The following is an 18,957-nucleotide window of genomic DNA, read 5'->3' on the forward strand; positions in this document are numbered from 1 at the left end:
ACAAAAAAAAAAAAAAAAAAAAAAAATCAATAAAAATACACCCATACATACCCCCCCCCACACAAAGCCTAAAAAATACGAATAGAGTTTTAATGTTTTTTTTTGAACAGTAATGTTCTGCCAATATATATATATATATATGTACACACACACATACACACACACACAATATTTATATATTTCTAAACAACAAAAACAACACTTATAAAAAAAAGGACCATAAAAATATTGGAGTCCTCTTTGTATTGCCCAAAAATAGGTCATCATGGTTATCAATGAGACATCACAAGAAATAAAAGCGCTACTCAGATTTATTATTTTGATACCATCGTAGCCGATTTGCCCTAAAATTTATTTTTTTTTCAAATCTAAGAATCTTGCACAGCGACTGTTTTTTTGTGTGTGTGTGTGTGTGTGTGTGTGTGTGTGTGTGTGTGTGTGTTGAGCTTGAATACTTCATTTCACCTTCAAGCTACCAAAGACATTACAAGCTGATTTCTTCTTTTTTTTTCTGCCATGTCGACCACAGTTTAAAAAGCAGAAAAAGAAAACAAACAAAATGACACAAACGTCGTGTGGTGCTAAAATCAGAGCAACCAACGCACAGGAAAGAAAAGAGGCGGAAAGAGACGTGAAACATCAAACCAAACCAGGGCGCTGACGTTATAGGAGGTTTGGAATATAGTACAGCAGTTGTTCTTTTTTTTCTGAGATGACTCAACAGTTTCTTTTCTTCTTCATATGGTTACCACTTGCTGGCTCTTTTAGCCTGTCCGCTGTGCCTCAGTAGCGCCACCTGCACACAAAGCCAATTAGAAACTTCGTCCCGTCTTTCCTTGGCCGCCAGACAAACTCTGCTGGAGAGAGGAGAGCGGGGTGAGAGCGGCAGTCACCCGAAAACCATGAAAACCAAATAAACGATCAGGCTGACAGTCAACGGGACTTCATGCAGGATGAAATGTGCGCATGCTGCAAATGTGACATGAAAACAGACATTGACTGTCTTTTTCCGATTGTTTATGATGAGTCTATTTTGGTCATGGAAGTTGAAGGTGAGATGGAGGCTCTGTCCTTGAAAAAGCAGAGCTGAGTGTCCAAAACTGCTTCCCGAAAAATGTTGACAATGTGATGAAGAAAGTAACTTGGCAGAGCTGCAGCGCAGTGTGAGTGTCGGCGAAGGCCCACGAGCAACCTCGAACACAAGACTATCACCGATGCCATCCTTCCTGAGATGCTACGATTGAGCTCGGTTAGTCTCGTTTCCGCCAAGGCGTACACTTCACTTAGCTCTCGAATGTCACTCTTTACGTGAGCTTTGGTCGAAGTGGTGGCGGGTGTAAAAATAACGGAGCCAAACTGTAAGTTAACGCACGATAAATGAGGGACGGTCGGCTTTTGAGTGAAATTTCAGGATCAGCATAGAATATATCAGATATACCCTTTATGGGTCTCTAAAATTCATATGAACATAGTTCATAGTGACACCAACTTATTACATTGAATATTTACATGAAAAACACTTCTTGGCCATACATATAGAACAATTAAAAACAGCAGGTATAGCTGTAATGAAGTGTGCCTACTGTATGAAAATTGAATAAATTTTAAATGAGAACAGAAATTTGGTTGACGACAATTCTCATGCAGTCGTGTCAATTTCATCATAAATGAAGATCATTGTGTTTCAAATAAAAAAAGGCTGAGGAATTTAAAAGTTTCATCCACTTTTAGAAAAAAAAAAATCACCTCTTTGAAGACACCTTACAGTTCCTGCTTTATATTGTAGATTTAGTCGATTGAAAAAAAAATGCAGTGTAGTAAAACCACGCTGAAATAATTCAGATGACTAAATTCAAAAGATTTTAGACAATCAACTATGACGACGACAAATTGAAAACGGCGCCAAATTGAGCTGAAGTGTACATCTTGGCGCTGCTGTGGCCACTGAGTCACACTCAGGCTTTACTTGCCGCTCTGCAATGTGGAGGACGACGGATGTCACGGACATGAAATAAAGAGAGGACTGATTTAAAAAAAAAAAAAGCACAGTAAATAAAATGCAATACCTCTGATGAGATGGCAAGCAGGCCACCTGTTCAATGGTATCCATTTGTAAAAGCTGTCGCAATCAAGGGGCCCTAAAAGTGTACAGTTAGTGCTGTTGTCAGTATGCATTTCAAGGAAAGAAAAGTGAGTCATATCAACTTTTTCATTTGATGTTCAACTGACACTCCGCTAGCTAGCTCAGCAGCTAAACGCCCGTCACGTACAGGATTCACAGTTTGTTCCCAAAAATGGACATCGTTTCATATCTGAGTAACTGAGTGACAACAAGTCTGAGAAATGTTTCTTCAAAAATTGGCTTCATGTTAAAAACAGAAGTTTCATTTATGAACAACATATGCGAACAGATTTAAATCTTTGAACCAATGTGAACACTTGACACATTTTACTCTTTGTCGTCCTCATAGATTTTCTGCTATCCAGTTTTTTTCAACACCTTGTGTGACTTTGTTCACATATTTTAACACCCAAAAAAACCATAACATTGTTGCTATTATATGTCATTCTTCACCTTAAAAGAAAGAAAACGTGAAACATCAAACTAACATTTAACTTAAAGGGGTGCCTGCAATTTTCAAAGAAAGAATTTTTAGTCACATTTGTGAAAAAAAGGCAGTATAAATCTGACAGTGCTGAAGTAAAATGTAGTCAAACAATCTGTGAACCCCCCCGCCATCTCTGGCCCCAATTTTGAACCACTAATTTGACTTTTAAGAAATCAAGGTGTCAATCATTTACCGAGCACTCGTGGGCGGACTCAATCGACTGCCGGCACACAGCCGCGGCCTCACACTGACCTGTTACCTTGAGCTACAGGAGCTTTGTAGAAACTACAGCGGAATATCCACCTCAGGAAAGTACTAAAATACTCATTCCTGATTTGCTGACAACTCGGCATAAGACTAACAAACAGAAGCAGAGAAAAGGACTTTAATCACCTCTTTTTGAAACACCTACAAGTTTTAAGATCAACTTAATTTTTGCATATCTTGAGAATCGACAATGCTGCTAAACTAGAAAATAATGCCAATTTTTTGGGAACATGCTGCATTTATTAAGATTATTTGAGTACGATATGATGATTATTATTATTATTATGTTGGAGAAAGTGCACTCTCTCTCAAATGAAGCATGTTATATTGACACTATCTCATACATATATGATGCTAAGATACTCACACACACACCCACACACACACACACACACACACACACACACACACACACACACACACACACACACACACACGAGCGATTAGATATAAGCGCACGGCGAGATCATAAAACATCCCAGAATGCGATCATGGCGCCGCTCAGCTAATCAGGCTAGCGTGAGAGTGGCTGCTGACAGGTTGGTGGAAATCACGAGCAAAGAAAGGAGCAGCCCTTTCAGCTGTGATTAGCCGCCGTTATCGCCTCAATCAACTAATTGCGTTCTAATTGTCTTGCATATAAAAACAGTTAAAATCATTACGGCTTCTTTGCCGGCGCTATTTTGATAGTGGCTAAAGGGATTAATAAAAGCAGCCGAGCGTGACTCTGAAGTCGTGTGCAACGCTGATGACGAGGCCCCATCAGCATTCAGCATTGCCGGCTGATTGTGACGAGATGATTTAATAACGCTGGCATATTGGCATCATCCACCGAGGGAAGCCGGAATCTTGCTAAAAGGCACAAATAAATTCAGATTCTACCTGACAATAATAGTCTGAAAAAAATGATCGGAATGGTACTGCTTAGCTCGAAATTAATAGAACGGCACGGTTGCCATGGCAACCCTAGATCAACTACTCAGTGGTTGATAATATTGATGGACCGGCCAGGAAACACCCGTGTGGGGTAATATAGGACATTGTCTGTGGAAAAAAAACTGAAATGATCCATCCATGCACCCCATCCGTCTCTATACGGCTTCTCCCGATTGGAGTCGGGTTCAACTTTGATCTTTTTAAACTGAGCTTCATTCCTGCTCACACGTGTGTGTGAGTGCGTGACAGAAAACGGATGGATGGATATAAATCTAGAGCACATCGAATGATTGGCTTGGCTTCTTTAGCTTCTGGTGGTGTTTTTATTCATGGCCCAATGTCTCTTTACCACCGTCAAATGTAAATTTACCACAGTGGTTTCACCATCCCAGAACAAAACAAAACAAAACAAAAAAAAAAACCCCCACCAAATCAACTATTTATGACTTCAAATATGGAAATGGAGCTGCTTATTTACACATGCTTTCAACTATATTGTAAATAGTAACCAGTGAAGCAACAACTGGAAAAGGATACGACCGGTCCACATCCGTTGGTAAACTCACAGCTGGTAAATCTGCCTTGTAAACGAGCCAACCTGATCCTTCCTAACAAATATTTTGCTCCCTAAACTGATGCCAGCCAATGATGGCTGCTAGCCAGTGGACCTAAAACAATTAACAAAGGTTTCGCTTTTGAAGCAAATGAAAAACATGGTTTCTGTTTTTTTTTTTTTGGATACCATAAAAGCAATTATTTGTGCTTGTTTCGATGCAAATCAGGCAACACGCTCTCACACGCACCAAAGCCCAGTAAAGTGATACATGCCACACATGCATGTGTTCGACCGCCGCTTTATGCTTTGCTCAACTCAGTTTAATGATGTGTAGTACTAAGTTTGCCTCACTCTGTAGTCCTGCAGGACTAATGGGCTCTTCATTATGCCACCTCAACCCATATGCTAATTACTTTTTATTCCCACAAAGCAGGTGTTATTTGCATAGCCTCTTTTCCCTCAGTCAGTTTAATCGTGTAGAACTATTCAACACATGCCCCAACAAGCTGAGTGCCAGTCCAGCAGTTCAGCCATGCTTCACCATTCTAGGGCCATAAAAACCCCAATGAAATATTCAGTGAGGTCCACGAGAAGAGAAGTGCCAAGCAAACAAACAGTTCGCTGAACCGTCCAGGTCCGGACAGGAGTGTAAACAGGCGTCCATTCATTGGGGTCGCTTGGTTGAATAGTCGCAAGAATGTAAGAGCCCTTTTTTTTTTTTTTTTGAAACACATCATAAATAAAAATGACGACCGACTACTTTGACCAGTTGTGTAAATGTGAGCTTGGAGGCCTCGCTTCAAATTGATCCCAGTTGCTCTAAATCACTCAATGAGAATCAAAAGGGGCGGCCAATGTCACCGTGCGAATGATCTTCATCTTAAACATAAAGGTAGACGAGAGTATTCTTCTACCTTCGTACGCCATAGTTTTGCAAATGGGCCGGAATTTGAATTCTTAAATCATTGGTGATTTCATTACCTCCGTCGGCATGCATTTGTCGGAGACATTGCGCCCCGTTTTGCTGTCCGAGTCACACGGCCCCTGATTGGTCTGACAGGACCATCATTTGCCAGCTTTTCGGTCATTGTGAATGCAATCATTGGGCCATCTACTTGCCAATCGTTATTGCAACACAACTCGCCGTCTGTAATCTTCATTTATTTATTCAGCACGTGTGCATGTAAAAACTGCATTGAGAGGTGGTCACAGATAAACTGCCCCGAGTGAGGTTGCCAATCAACAGTAAGTGTCGAAGAATATTTTAACGCATGTGTTTCCCCTTCAGAGCTGCTAAAGAGAGAACTTGTTTTGCTCAAATGTTGCAATGTTCTTTTCATCAGCGACTTTTCATTTTCTCTGCTTGGCTTCTGAATGTTGCTGTTCTCTGTTGCCGTCGTGAATGGTTTTCGGCGTTGTGTCTTTGCTTGCGCGAAGCACTCTGAGGTGCCTTGTGTCAGAAATGTGCCGTGTAAATCAATAAATAAGCTGCCTCGGATTGAGAAAGTCATCTAGTTGTCATCAACCCGTCTTTGTTAATACCACCTCTACCCGCCCCGCTCTTTTTACATTTACGAGTTGACGTAGCAAGCAGCGGCTAACCGGTCAGTGAAACAGGAGGTGAATCAAGCAGCGGCAATCGGACGAGGACACTGACGGAGACGAGAATCTGTTTGGTGGTGAGGTGAACTCAAGCCTTGGGACAGCTGGCTTTCTAAAAATAACACACATTTTGTTCCTAGCGTGACGCGCGGGGTAAAGTGAGGTAATCGCAGCTACTGCTGTGGGAAATAAACATTAGCATTTGACACAAGTAACTTTCAAAACTGAAATTAGGTTCATCCCCATGTGCACACAGCCGACAGAATTGTCACCTGAGTGAAATTAGGTCGGGACACAAAACCCAAACCTCATGACTGGAGCCTTACTGAGGTAACTGACACAAGTTGAGTACTGTAGTTTGCAATAAGATGTGCGGTAAAACGAGCAGACTGTTGAATGCAACTGACAGCGAGGTGCAGTCAGACATCGGTGAAGCTCGACTACTCACGGTGATGCTGGGGCCGAACCCGGAACCGGGCTGAGGGCTGGCGGCGCTGATGTAGTTGCCCACGGCTGAATCTTGGGTGCTGGGTCCGTAAAGGTCGGCCACGGGCCCTGGGCTATTGGCTCCGTGGAAAGCTCCGGGCCTTGACGGGTTGGCGCCTGCATGCAAACACAACGTGGAGCAGGGCAGCTCAGAACAACCTCACGACCACCCGTGAGCTACTTCGGTTCCATTCAACTAATAGAGCTCATCACTGGATTCCTGAGAAACACGTGACGGCCAAGTGGTGCCGGATTTTGTGATTTTTGGCTCAATGGAAGTCAAATGAATCGTGAATCCAGTATGACGTTCTATTCACGTTGGCTCAACATGCATCGACATCAACTTCGTATCATGCACAACACGAAAGCAAGCACGCTGCTCCAAAACTCCCGCCATGCGTAGCAACTTCATGTAGGCTTGCTGTGCAAATGCCGACATGCATAATGCGAAGGGATACTTGTCAACGAGGAGAGTGACGCACCGTTGGATAGTTTTGTTTCCCATTTGTGCGACAGAGTTTATTGCCTTTTTGTTTTATTGTACGACCCCGCTCACGGCAAGTACCGTCTACAAAAACATGGCGGCCATTACTTCTGAATGCACTTTGAGCCGCGTGCCAACTTGTCAGTCCTGCGCAATACGTCCGTGGCTAATACGTGCGTGAGACAAGAGATAGAAGGCATCGGGGGAAATATGAAAGCTTGACCCATGTTCATTTGCGGGTCCTAACTCAAGGGACCAGGAAAAGAAACACTGTACGTGACTTACCACCTTTGCCCTGCAAGTAAGAGCAAGTCAGACTAATGAAACGTCTTTCGACAATCCGGACGAATACCAAAGGCTCGTAACCGTGGGACTATAGGAAGGAAAGGCCGGTGAGAAAAAGACAGCCGGGGCGAGAGAAAAATGCGAATCTCTTCACAGCAATCTCCTCCGCTGTCTGCTCCAACATGCCCCTTTGTCCGGCCCTCATTCTTAGATGGCAAAAAGCTGCTTTCAAAAAAAAAAAAATCCCCACAGAAAAAGCTTGATCTTTTGCTCAGAAGCTCTGTGGAATCTGTCTATGTGTCGGGAAAATACCATTTAGCAGCAGGACATACTTCCATTCTCAGTATAAGCAACAAGACTAAATGCAACTCTTACTTCAAATTGCTTCGGACTGTAAATCAACTAACTCGTGTAAATATTCGCATTTCCATGCATTTTTACAAACTTACTAATAAATGGGCTGAAGTGTGGAGCGGGAGTTTGTTAGCAGCAGAAATACATTCAAGAATTATTAAAAAAACAATAAAAAAAAAGTCAGCAAATTTACTGGTCGCAATCTGGAGCCCTGCTCATTATCTAAGTAATGCAGTTGCACAATCTTCTCTTCTTTCATTAAAAACATTATTTAAGAATATATATTTCCGAATGTGAGCAGCAAGTTGTGTGTCGACTAGAACGAATGAAAATTATTTATGATGGAGAAAACATTTCAAAGAACTCTCCTTTGCATGAAGACCAAAAAAAATCCGCAAATAGGCAAGGCAGTCTGCACTGTGGAGACGGTTTGAGGAATTCATATTTCTAGGCACACGTACAGTATAAAATCTATTCATGTGACCAAGCGACGTCGACTGCCTGCTCTCTGGTCTCCGCAAGCCTGAAAAGAAGCTGCGCATTCCACAGTGGTTTTGTGACCTTACGAAGCCCTTTCCTACGTCACAATCTGCCTTTCTATGAATCTGCACAACCCAATGTAAAATTACACCCATACTGTACAATATGTTTATTCGATGAAAGTAATCTGCACAGTTGAAAGAATAGCTCATGCATATTAAAAAAAAAAAAAAAAGTCTCTCGGGAGCACAGGATGCTGTGATAATACGTGTTCTGTATAATACGAAGCAGCGCGGGTTTAGAACTCCAATCACATCCGTGGAGTTGAGCCTGTCTGTGTTTCTGCTGTTTGCTGAGCTACATGTTGTCGCGAGCGGCTGCGGTAAATGCCAACATCTGCCTGAGGCAGCTGGCCAACGTGCTATTAAAGGAAGGTTGGGACTTGTCCTCCAGCCTGCGAAGGCCACACTTCCCTCCTCGGCTTTCTTCCTCCGTTCGCTTCTACGAGCTAAGTCACAACTTTGAGTCTTTTGCCAGTAACAAGGCGAGCGAGTGCATGAGAGTCTCTGGAGACGTGGCAGCTAAGCACTGCGTGTAGGTCAACACTGTCACCTGCAATGAGACGCAGCACTCCACTAAATCACATTCCCTTACTTAACAATAGGTGCTGGTGGGCGGTCATGCCGGGAAGGACGGGAGCGTCGACAGACAATGTAGGCTAGCGCTGTATGACTAGTGCATTGTTGTTTTGTATGGCGATCTGAAAATATGCTCCCTCAAAGGAGCTAAAGCTTACAACACATTTACCGGCGGTACACATTGAGTCCAGCCGGGGGGACAAATTCATTTTTCTCACGGGCCACTTTGTGGTCCGGATTTTCCTCCGACTGCTCATTGAACAATGAAAATCAGATGAATATGTAATCACCTCATCAGATTGCATTTGGCTGGTGGGTTGAGTCAAAATATATTTTTTAATAACAAATCGATTTTGAAATCACAAGTGGCAGTGAGAAATGATCAAATTAGGTCCAGATTTTCTGCCAGGATCAAAGAACTATTATTTAGCAATAACATGAAGAGGCCCATCTGCTTTTGTGGTAAATTGATATGGTGGGCAGGATCTGCCCCCCTGGGCCTTGAGTTTGACTCTGTGATCTAGAAAGTGAAATGGCCATGTGCTGTGTACTTAATGTGAATGCGTAGATCTTAAATAAGGGACAATTTGTGAAAAGTAGGGTCTTGCAAAATGTTGCTCATTTACTGATTCAACAATTATTCAGAAACACAGATATAAAAAAAAAAAATTTTTATAATAATCACTTGAAAGAAACAATATATGCATTTTTTTCCCTATTCAGGAAAATCTGAAATATGCTTAGAGCCAAGTGTCATTCATAACCTCATCACTAGTCGTACCGCTCACATGCAAGTAATGAATAACAGTCGGTGCAAGGCCCTCGGGTGCAAGCAGGGGCTGCAAGACAACTTCCCAAGGAAACAGAATCGAAAAGAAGCCCCCCCCCCCCCAAAAAAAAGGGAACATGCATTTTCTCAGCAAGACAGGTTGATTTTTCTATTTGTTTCTCTAAATAGGGCAGGGAGGATTTTTTTTTTCTTGACAAGCGCAAGAGAAAATAAAACCAAACCAAACAATGCAGAAAGTGAAAGATCCGCATGGCGTAATGTCATGAATCAAAGTGAAAAGTCCGAAAAATGGTTAAGACAGATACAAACCTGGGTTCTTAAACTGATCCGGGCTGTGTAGGTGCTGGAGGGGGGAGTTGCAGGCGGAGGTGGCATGCTCACTGTGCAGCATCTGAGCCGCCTGGGGCCCCAGGGAGCCATAGTCAGCAAAGGAGCAGGGCCCCCCCCTTTGGTCACCGGGTGCGGAGTAAAACCCATAATCGGGGAGGCCTGGGAGATACAGTAAAGGTGGGGAGGGGGAGGGGACTCCATCATTGTGGAAAATCAACTTTGTCAATGTCAAAGTCAATGTCCAGAAGTGTCGAGCAGCTTCTCCTTGTGTTTGTCAATGCCCTCCCCCGACCCCCCGACTCACCCTCCCCCGCCGTAGCCCACGTTTGACACGCTCAGCCGCATCCTAAACGTCTCCGCAATTATTGCTCTCCTAGGCCGGGCAATTTATTTTTTTATTTATCGTTTTTTTTTTTTCCCCCTTTGCAGAATTGACCAAGGTTGCGTGTGTGTTTTTGTGCAATCATTACGGAGTGAGATGAAACGGAGGAATCATTAAAACACAGGTCAATACATTCTCATTTCAAACGGACAATTCTCTGTTGACATACCTGAAGGAAGCCTGACTGAAAGAAACACAAAGCGCCTCCAATCAATAATTAATTTAATGGCTCCTCTTTGACCAGCGAGCAAGAGATGATAAGGTGCGTATGTGAATGAGATACAAAATACATCGGTGTTGACTGATGGCGGCACGTTCCCAATGTGATCCAAACATGTCCCCCTCCTTCTAATAACGTTCCCACTGACACAGATGGTGGATTATCAACAGTTTAGAAAATGTCATTCAGCAGTAAGTCGTGCTGACATTTATTGCATGTCCTCTTAATCGGAGACAAGCTGCTCGTGGAAACAGGGCAATTAAACCAAACGTCCTCCTCACGCCTCTTTTTAGATAGCAGCCTTAATCTACTCAGGAGGGGACTCAGCCTGGTGACACCAACTTCTCCCTTCAGCACACCTTCCACCCTCGGCGCTTGTGTTTGTGTTTTTATTTGGCCCGCGGAGCACACAGCCATTCAAAGCCACTTCACCTCTCCCCACTCGGAATGATAAAGTCCACTTGTGCCAAATGGAACGCGAGCGGCGGCCATGTTTCTCCCGCCAGTGCTTTCTAGCACTGTGATCTCGCCACTTGTGGGCTGTCGGCCCACTCGTCAAATTATAGGATCCAAATGCAGCAGGCTTCCCACGTACGTCACATAATGCCTGACACATTGAACAAAGCTCAAGAGCCAATCATTACATTTAGTTCACTTAGAAAAATGTCACAGAAAATTGATTGGCCTTGCTAATGAGGGGAAACTGGATCAATGGAGTCATTTTAATGGAGGGTGAAATATTCGGCAATATAACTAACTGTGTTAGTTGGAATTTATGGGGAATAACAAATGTCCAAAGGCCTTCTTCTTTTCACATCCACGCATGTGCAAAATTCATCTTCATCAGAGATGGGTACGAGCATGCTACATTTATCCTCTTACATTTAAAAAAACTATTTCCGGAGTAGTTTTGACTCAACATACTTTTGCCTTTTACTTAATCATACACAGTAAGATTAAATGGTACTTTTACTCCATTACGTTAAGCTGCATTCCGTTGCAACTTGGTGTGCCTGCGAGAGATCCTGTTCCTGCGCTTTTCACCCAGCAAATGTATTTGCTTGTGACGTTTGACTCCATTCCACCAATCAGAGCCTGACAGTCGCATGACTGCATGCAGAGTTTGCCGGCTTGCGAGAGTCTTTTTTTTCCGTGAAGTGTGGCCGAAGAAAGGTAACATACACCAGCTCAAAACTCTCAATTTCAAGAAGAAGAAAGCCCCTGGCCTCACATTAAGATCATGTTAACATTTCAGTGAACGAAAAATGTGTTTCATAATGAGCTGTCGTCTGCACCACAAATGAGGACATTTCAGACTCCAATAGCTCAACGCCAAACTTGAGAAACTGTGTTGCTGTCAGCTGTGGATATTTATAATGTATTGTATTGGCAGCACATATGTTAACAGTTTTATTGTTATACACGTCCAAATAGTTAAATGGACAACTTTTGGGGGACCAACATGCTGCACTACGGACCGTTTTTACATCAAGGCATACGCAGAATGAGTTTTTAATTAGGGGGCCACATACTACTCTCTTCAACGAGCAACATCTTGTGTTCCATTTCGTAGTGCTATAAAATGGGACATTGTAGACTGCCCCCCCAAAAAATAAATCAAGCACTTCTTCTCATTTGTGCTTTTATTGTATCTGAGAACAGACTTGGATATATTTTTTTAGCGACTGCGACTACCGGTGTAATTTTTGGTTGAATATTTCCACACACCTAGCATAGCATAGCCGTACTGCGACTAGCATTGCGACAGTGTCGTAAAGCCTCACACAGTGTATGCTACAACTTGTGTGGAGAATGAGCTCCTGGTATCACACACTTGTTGTTTACGCATTGGACATAACATTTTGGCAATAAAGAGTGAGCTTCACCTGGCATTGCTGCCCTTGTTCATCGCTACTAGTCCTGTGGATATGCATATTTCAAGACCAGCGGCGATCAGGATAGCAGAAGCTAGCGTTGCTAACCGCTATTATAAGATAAGATAAGATAAGATAAGATAAGAAAACCTTTATTTGTCTCACAATGGAGAAATTCCCACATCATATATATGTATAATATAATAACCCACAACCTTTTTTGTGTGTGTGTGTGTGTGTGTGTGGGGGGGGGGGGGAGATCCCGCTGTGGATATTTATAATGTATTGTATTGGCAGCACATATGTTAACAGTTTTATTGTTATACACGTCCAAATAGTTAAATGGACAACTTTTGGGGGACCAACATGCTGCACTACGGACCGTTTTTACATCAAGGCATACGCAGAATGAGTTTTTAATTAGGGGGCCACATACTACTCTCTTCAACGAGCAACATCTTGTGTTCCATTTCGTAGTGCTATAAAATGGGACATTGTAGACTGCCCCCCCAAAAAATAAATCAAGCACTTCTTCTCATTTGTGCTTTTATTGTATCTGAGAACAGACTTGGATATATTTTTTTAGCGACTGCGACTACCGGTGTAATTTTTGGTTGAATATTTCCACACACCTAGCATAGCATAGCCGTACTGCGACTAGCATTGCGACAGTGTCGTAAAGCCTCACACAGTGTATGCTACAACTTGTGTGGAGAATGAGCTCCTGGTATCACACACTTGTTGTTTACGCATTGGACATAACATTTTGGCAATAAAGAGTGAGCTTCACCTGGCATTGCTGCCCTTGTTCATCGCTACTAGTCCTGTGGATATGCATATTTCAAGACCAGCGGCGATCAGGATAGCAGAAGCTAGCGTTGCTAACCGCTATTATAAGATAAGATAAGATAAGATAAGAAAACCTTTATTTGTCTCACAATGGAGAAATTCCCACATCATATATATGTATAATATAATAACCCACAACCTTTTTTGTGTGTGTGTGTGTGTGTGGGGGGGGGGGGGTTACTCTGGCCCACGCCAATGTGTCAAGACTGCATGTCCGTTTTGGACCAACATTTCACTGCCCTACAGACAGTTGAGTGGCAAGTCCTCTGTAAATTTGTTGAGGGGGACGACTGCTGACTTTTAACCTAAACACGAAGGCAACTAATCGATTCAATCCCAAATGTGTTTCTAAGCTTCCTCCTGCTATTTAATCAGAATGTGACTCCAAACTTTCAACTGTGACTCTATGTCTCCTAAAAGTTCAACAAAACAATCTTATTCCAATAATGTCATCTGAAATGAATGTCATTGAGAGCCGAAGCACTGTTACAACACAAAATACTGCCGCGGCAAATGTGGCGGAACCCAAATCCAATGAACCCCCCGGATACATTACAAATAATAAAGTGCTACATATGCTTTAAGCTTTTTCAATCCAGAAAATAAATTGTTTGTAAAATATGCAGCCCATAATTCGACAAATATTTGGAGAAAATGCAAGTCTCTATCGCTGCACAGAGCCAAGGCGAATGTCGAGTTTTGTTGGCTGTCCACAGGCAGCTGGACAAAAGTGCTTCTCAGATACTCGCGCACAAACATGCCGGCCCATTCTCAGAGCCATATATTTTCATCAGTGGCTATCTGATCCGTTATGCAGGACGGGACTGGGCAGATTGTGCCCACAGCTGCATAAGTATCACCGATCATATCAGGGAGCTGCGGACCGTCCCATTATTAATATTCACACAATCTATCCAGAACAATGGGCCTTTCTTAGGCTCCTTTTTTTCACTGGCCACTAATTGGATGTAATTACTCATCTACAAAACAAATGAGCGTGCCGAGGTTGCCTTGGAGACTAGATCAGGGGACCCAGCAGTGCGAATCATTCACGGGGCTTCATTTATACTGATAATTATCTCGCCTCCACAACACCCCACCAACTTTTTCTCCTGCCCTCAGCGACCAAAGCTGGCGGGGATGGGGGGGTCCTGCAGTCATCTGTTTCTGACATCATCAGGGTGGCGCTCTTCGAGTGGATAAATGTCCTGCTCTGCTTGCCACTTTGCCAGGTGACTGCCTTTAAGGAGGAATCAGCAACCTTGAAAGCACTGCGGCTTTTTTTGTTCCTCACAAGTACTAACATGAAACTAATCACAGTGATGATAAAATATAACATCGTATACAAACCACCACTTTCTCAAATGACTCCGGAAAGTTGAGCTTTCTAGTGGGTTTTAACGGCACTATCAGCAGCCCATTAGGAGCTGCTGCACTCTCCAAACTGATTGACAGCCCTCTTAACACTGGCACCACAACCTGTACTTGTCACTTTGTTATATACCGCCGCAATCAGCGCTGATGGCAAGGCCATCAGAAAGTTACATTTTGACCAAACATTTTTTTTTTTCTCCCTTTCCTTTGTGCACTTCAACCGCTCAATCCAAGGAATACAATTATACAAACTTTGATTGATATCCACTCACTGACCACATTAGGTAGACCTTCACGAGGAGATTCCAGACAAAGGTACGTAAACATTCCTCTTGTACAAAGATATTTTGGCTCCACTTACATGGCCGCCGTGAGAGAGATTTCAGAATATGCTTGTTGTTGTGGCAACACAACTGAGGGTCGTGCTCGGTATGTCTGTGCTGCTTTTTTTTGGGAAAGACTGAATTGTGCCGATATTGCAGTTACGATTCCATTCACGATTTTCTTCAAATCAAGTTTGAGTGAAAGGTTCATGACGTATAGTAACTATGTTCAGAAGATTACACATATACCATCAACACCTTCAAAGCTATGACTCCACAAACACTTAATGAACCAGAAATGTTTCAAATGTTATACCAATGGATCAAAACTACAATCCCCGGTTCCTCCCCTCATCTGTGTGGTCCGTACAGTAATACCGAAAGAAATTCATTTACAATCACTCCCAAAATGTCTTCCTGCAAATATGTCAGCTTTGCGTTCAATTAAATAGGCCCAGATTTGCACACTAAGAAAACGGTGATGTAAATTTTGTGAGTGAATTAAAACCGGATCATCATCATTTTACGAGTCTTACTTTTTGTGAAATTTTTGATGGGTGGAGTGCTGTGATTTCTCCCCCCCAGTCGATTCTTTGTTTTAGTTACATGAAGAATTGACAGGTTTGCGCAGAGGTTCACCTGTGCGCGTTCGCTAGTGACTATCAAGCAGCTCCGCTCATTTCTACAAGGAGCCATTCTTGGCGTGCTCCCTCCTCCGCCTTTTGTCACCGTGCCAGTTAGATTCCTTGGTGGCCATCAAACCACATCACTACAGAAGATGTCAATAAACCTGACATGCTGCTTCTCGAATTAGAATTGTATTGTCGGGCTCCCGTAATTAGCTTTTCCATTTTCGCCAATGTCATTTAAAAAGCGAGTGATATAAACTAACAGCTCTTTTTGCTGTCTTGCCTTGCTTTCACTTTCCATTTGAAATAATCTTTTCTGAACCAACGGCTGAGTAATTAACAGCACTAGACAGCCTTTTCAGAGAGCACAGACATTTCATAAATAATACATATTTAATGTCTTGTCATTTTGTGTTCACAGAAGCTTGGCTAATGAATTTTAACAGATGATTTCTTCTTGCATTTGCTCACTCATACTCATGCCTGTCTTTTGTTACCGTCCATTTTATACCTTTTCTCTTCTCGTTGCGTTATTTCCCAGTAATGGGCAAAATCAACGGCGCTCCCGACGAATATTTAGTGGAAGGGGAAGTTTTAGAGGGAGCGGGAAACAGACTATCTGCTGCGCACACAGGCCCGACTAAAACTGATTCTAATGAAAAGTGAAGTCGTCTGAGATATGCTCTGGTTGTGACGGAGAAAGTAAACCGAAGGGTGACAGCCCTGAACCTCAGCTTCAACATTTTTTTTTTTTTTTGCTCATGTTCATATGAACTCATCAGGGATGCAATTTCAAATTCTTTGGCCGTGTACCGTAGAAACAGAATAATTCTAGTCAATTATGAAGACGGCAATTAAACCATAAATCCGTGATCATAAATGCCAAGCCGGTTGATCGTGGATTACTTCATCGGAGATCGCCAACGTTTCAGAATGTATATTCAGGTATTCTGTACAAACTTTGCCGCGCACTCCAATGTGCAGACGAGCTCTGTCGGTGTTTAGCATGCAAATTCATTGGCTTATCTTCTTTGGCACTGGAGCGTGTCTTTGCTGGTTGAGCTCAAAGTTAGTAAGATATTGGGCATACTTCCAACAAAATGAATTATGGAAGAAGGACAACATTTTGCAGAACAAACGGTGGCTTCGAATTGAATTTCTGCCCAATATCAAACCAACTCCACCTCAGTCAGCTAATTAAATGCACGCTCGCCGCTCTTAATTTGGAGCAACGACGGCGGCCTTTGAGTTTCACGACTGTAGGGGGAGCAAGGGAGCAGAAAAAAAACAAACAACTCTCCTCACTGTTGCATGCTTCAAGCACGCTTTCTTTCAAGAGAGTGTTATGTATGCACACCCTGGAGGGCAAAGCCGCGATGTCCCCAAAGGGATGTGCCTGTAACCTCCGAGCATCTGCTCTCCACAGCTGCCAGAGCCGACGCTTCGTGGCAAAAGCGCAAAGGGACATTTTGCCCTCTCCGGTGTGTCACAACTTTTCTTGTGCCTGATACAAAATCCCAAACGGGATGGTCTTAGTATGCCTGTTAACTCCGCAGCAAATACATGTGGAGCGCTGCGAGCATCAGGGTCGAGCTCTGCGGATTAACGTGCGGGACAAATGGACCCCAGGTTGATTGAGGCCGGAACACACGGCACACATTGGTGTTCTCCCAGGCATCGCGCAAGAGCACTAAATTTTTAATTTGGGAGGAAATTGATGGAAACCTTCTTTCGGAAATGACTGTCACATCAGTCGTCCGCTTTTTATGGGAATAAAAAGGGCCGGGGAGAGGAGGGGGGAATGCGTAATAAGAACAAAAAAAGCCTGGAACAAAGAGACGGCTTTAACGCAAGAAGAATCTTGATTTACAATGCTGCGCTATCTTGACGGTGGTAACCGCAGTCTCACCTGACTTACTGTAAAGAGTGAGCTCCGACACCTGAATGCCATTTTCTGAGCACTGGAGGTGAAGCTGAGATCTGAGGCCGACATTTGAGCTTACGGGGAAGCTCCGAGGGGATCAAGAAAACACTTAACAAAGCAGCCCGGGACCCAGTGGAACCTTCTTCATTCTTTTGTGTTTTGCTCCGCTTCTGTCTGGCAACGCCAAAAGCACAGGCTATTTCTGCAACTTTAATGAATAACAAACAAAACAAAACCCGCAGCTGAAACGGTGCTCATATTGCATTAGCTGGGGTTGTAATAAATGCACCGGGGATTATTTTTCTGTGCGTTCATCAAAATACGACACTGTTAATTGTGAAACATTTGCATTTAGCAAGCTCGTGGCTCAATGATGTTGGCTAGGACACATTTGTGGAGGCTCATCCTTAACCCCAACAGCACAGCTAAAACAACAGCTATTGCAACACTTTCCTGATTGGCTGTACAGCATTTCTGACCGACTCAGGGCGGGTAATATTGAGACTGACGTTGCTATTGACAGTCACCGATATCAACTTGCGTGCGATCGATACGTGAATTACCGTATTTTCCGGAGTATAAGTTGCAGTTTTTTTTCATAGTTTGGCCGGGGGTGCGAATTATACTCTGGAGCGACTTATGTGTGAAATAGTTCACACATTGTACACATCACGTTATTTTCACATTAAACCGCTAGAGGGTGCTCTCGGCCTATGTTGATACTTTCCACGTTGGCGGTAACTGAGAAAAATAACTGACGATGACTCTGACGTAAGCGACGTAGAAGAGGAAGCGCTGCATCTTCTACTTCTGGAGTTGGCGGAGTTGTTCAAAAGTGACACCGAGCACGAAGATTTCATTGGATTTCGTGATTTGGAGTGACATTGATGGTTTGGTAAATTTGTTAGCATGTTCTTTGTGCTATAGTTGTCTAAATAACTCTTAATGTTACGTGAACATACCAGGCACATTCAAAGTTTGTTGTTTATGCGTCATGTAAGGTTAGCATGTCGTACACTTATTCAGTGTGTTGTTCTCTAGTTTTATTTTTATTTTAAAGTGCCTTTCAAGATGACATGTATGTTTTTGGTGTTGGATTTTATCAAATAAATTTCCCCCAAAAATGCGACTTATACTCCTGTCCGACTTATATATGTTTTTTCCCTCTTAATTATGCATTTTTTGGCTGGTGCGATTTATAATCCGGAGCGACGTATAATCCGAAAAATATGGTACTGTTTCTATTCTCTTCTATTGCAGTTTTCAGTGAAGCCAAGTTAACCACAAGAAGCCCCAAACTAGCATGCGCCGGCCAGCAGCATAAACACATACAAGCAGCACAGAAAGCTGGTCCTGAAGAATGGCAAAGAAAGACCGCGAAGTTTCATTTTCAGGCTGACTATTGCACAACTGGAAGAAGTAAAAAGAGGGCCAAATTTGTGAAAACATTCGTTCAAACGTTGAAGAAATCACCCATTAGATTGGGATCGATATTGGTGACCCGTGCCTGGCATTTACTTTCTCCTTGATACCGAATCTTGCACACAAACAAGCATCTTGAACGA

General features: G+C 42.9%; 1 protein-coding gene across 1 annotated transcript in view; it reads right to left on the minus strand.

Moving 5' to 3' along the window:
• Positions 1 to 405: 405 nt before the first annotated feature.
• Positions 406 to 18,957, minus strand: part of LOC109508953 (RNA-binding protein Musashi homolog 2) — a 228,647-nt gene continuing 210,095 nt past the window's right edge. Inside the window, exons 12-15 of the mRNA XM_019858880.1 lie at positions 9,797 to 9,976; positions 6,419 to 6,573; positions 2,067 to 2,138; positions 406 to 857 (exon numbers count right to left, since the gene is read on the minus strand). Coding sequence (XP_019714439.1) covers positions 2,097 to 2,138; positions 6,419 to 6,573; positions 9,797 to 9,976 — 377 coding nt within the window. The 3' untranslated portion in view covers positions 406 to 857; positions 2,067 to 2,096. The remainder of the gene's footprint in view (positions 858 to 2,066; positions 2,139 to 6,418; positions 6,574 to 9,796; positions 9,977 to 18,957) is intronic.

This window comes from Hippocampus comes, unplaced genomic scaffold (assembly GCF_001891065.2).
Source record: "Hippocampus comes isolate QL1 unplaced genomic scaffold, H_comes_QL1_v1.1 scaffold230, whole genome shotgun sequence".
Classification (NCBI taxonomy): Eukaryota; Metazoa; Chordata; class Actinopteri; order Syngnathiformes; family Syngnathidae; genus Hippocampus; species Hippocampus comes.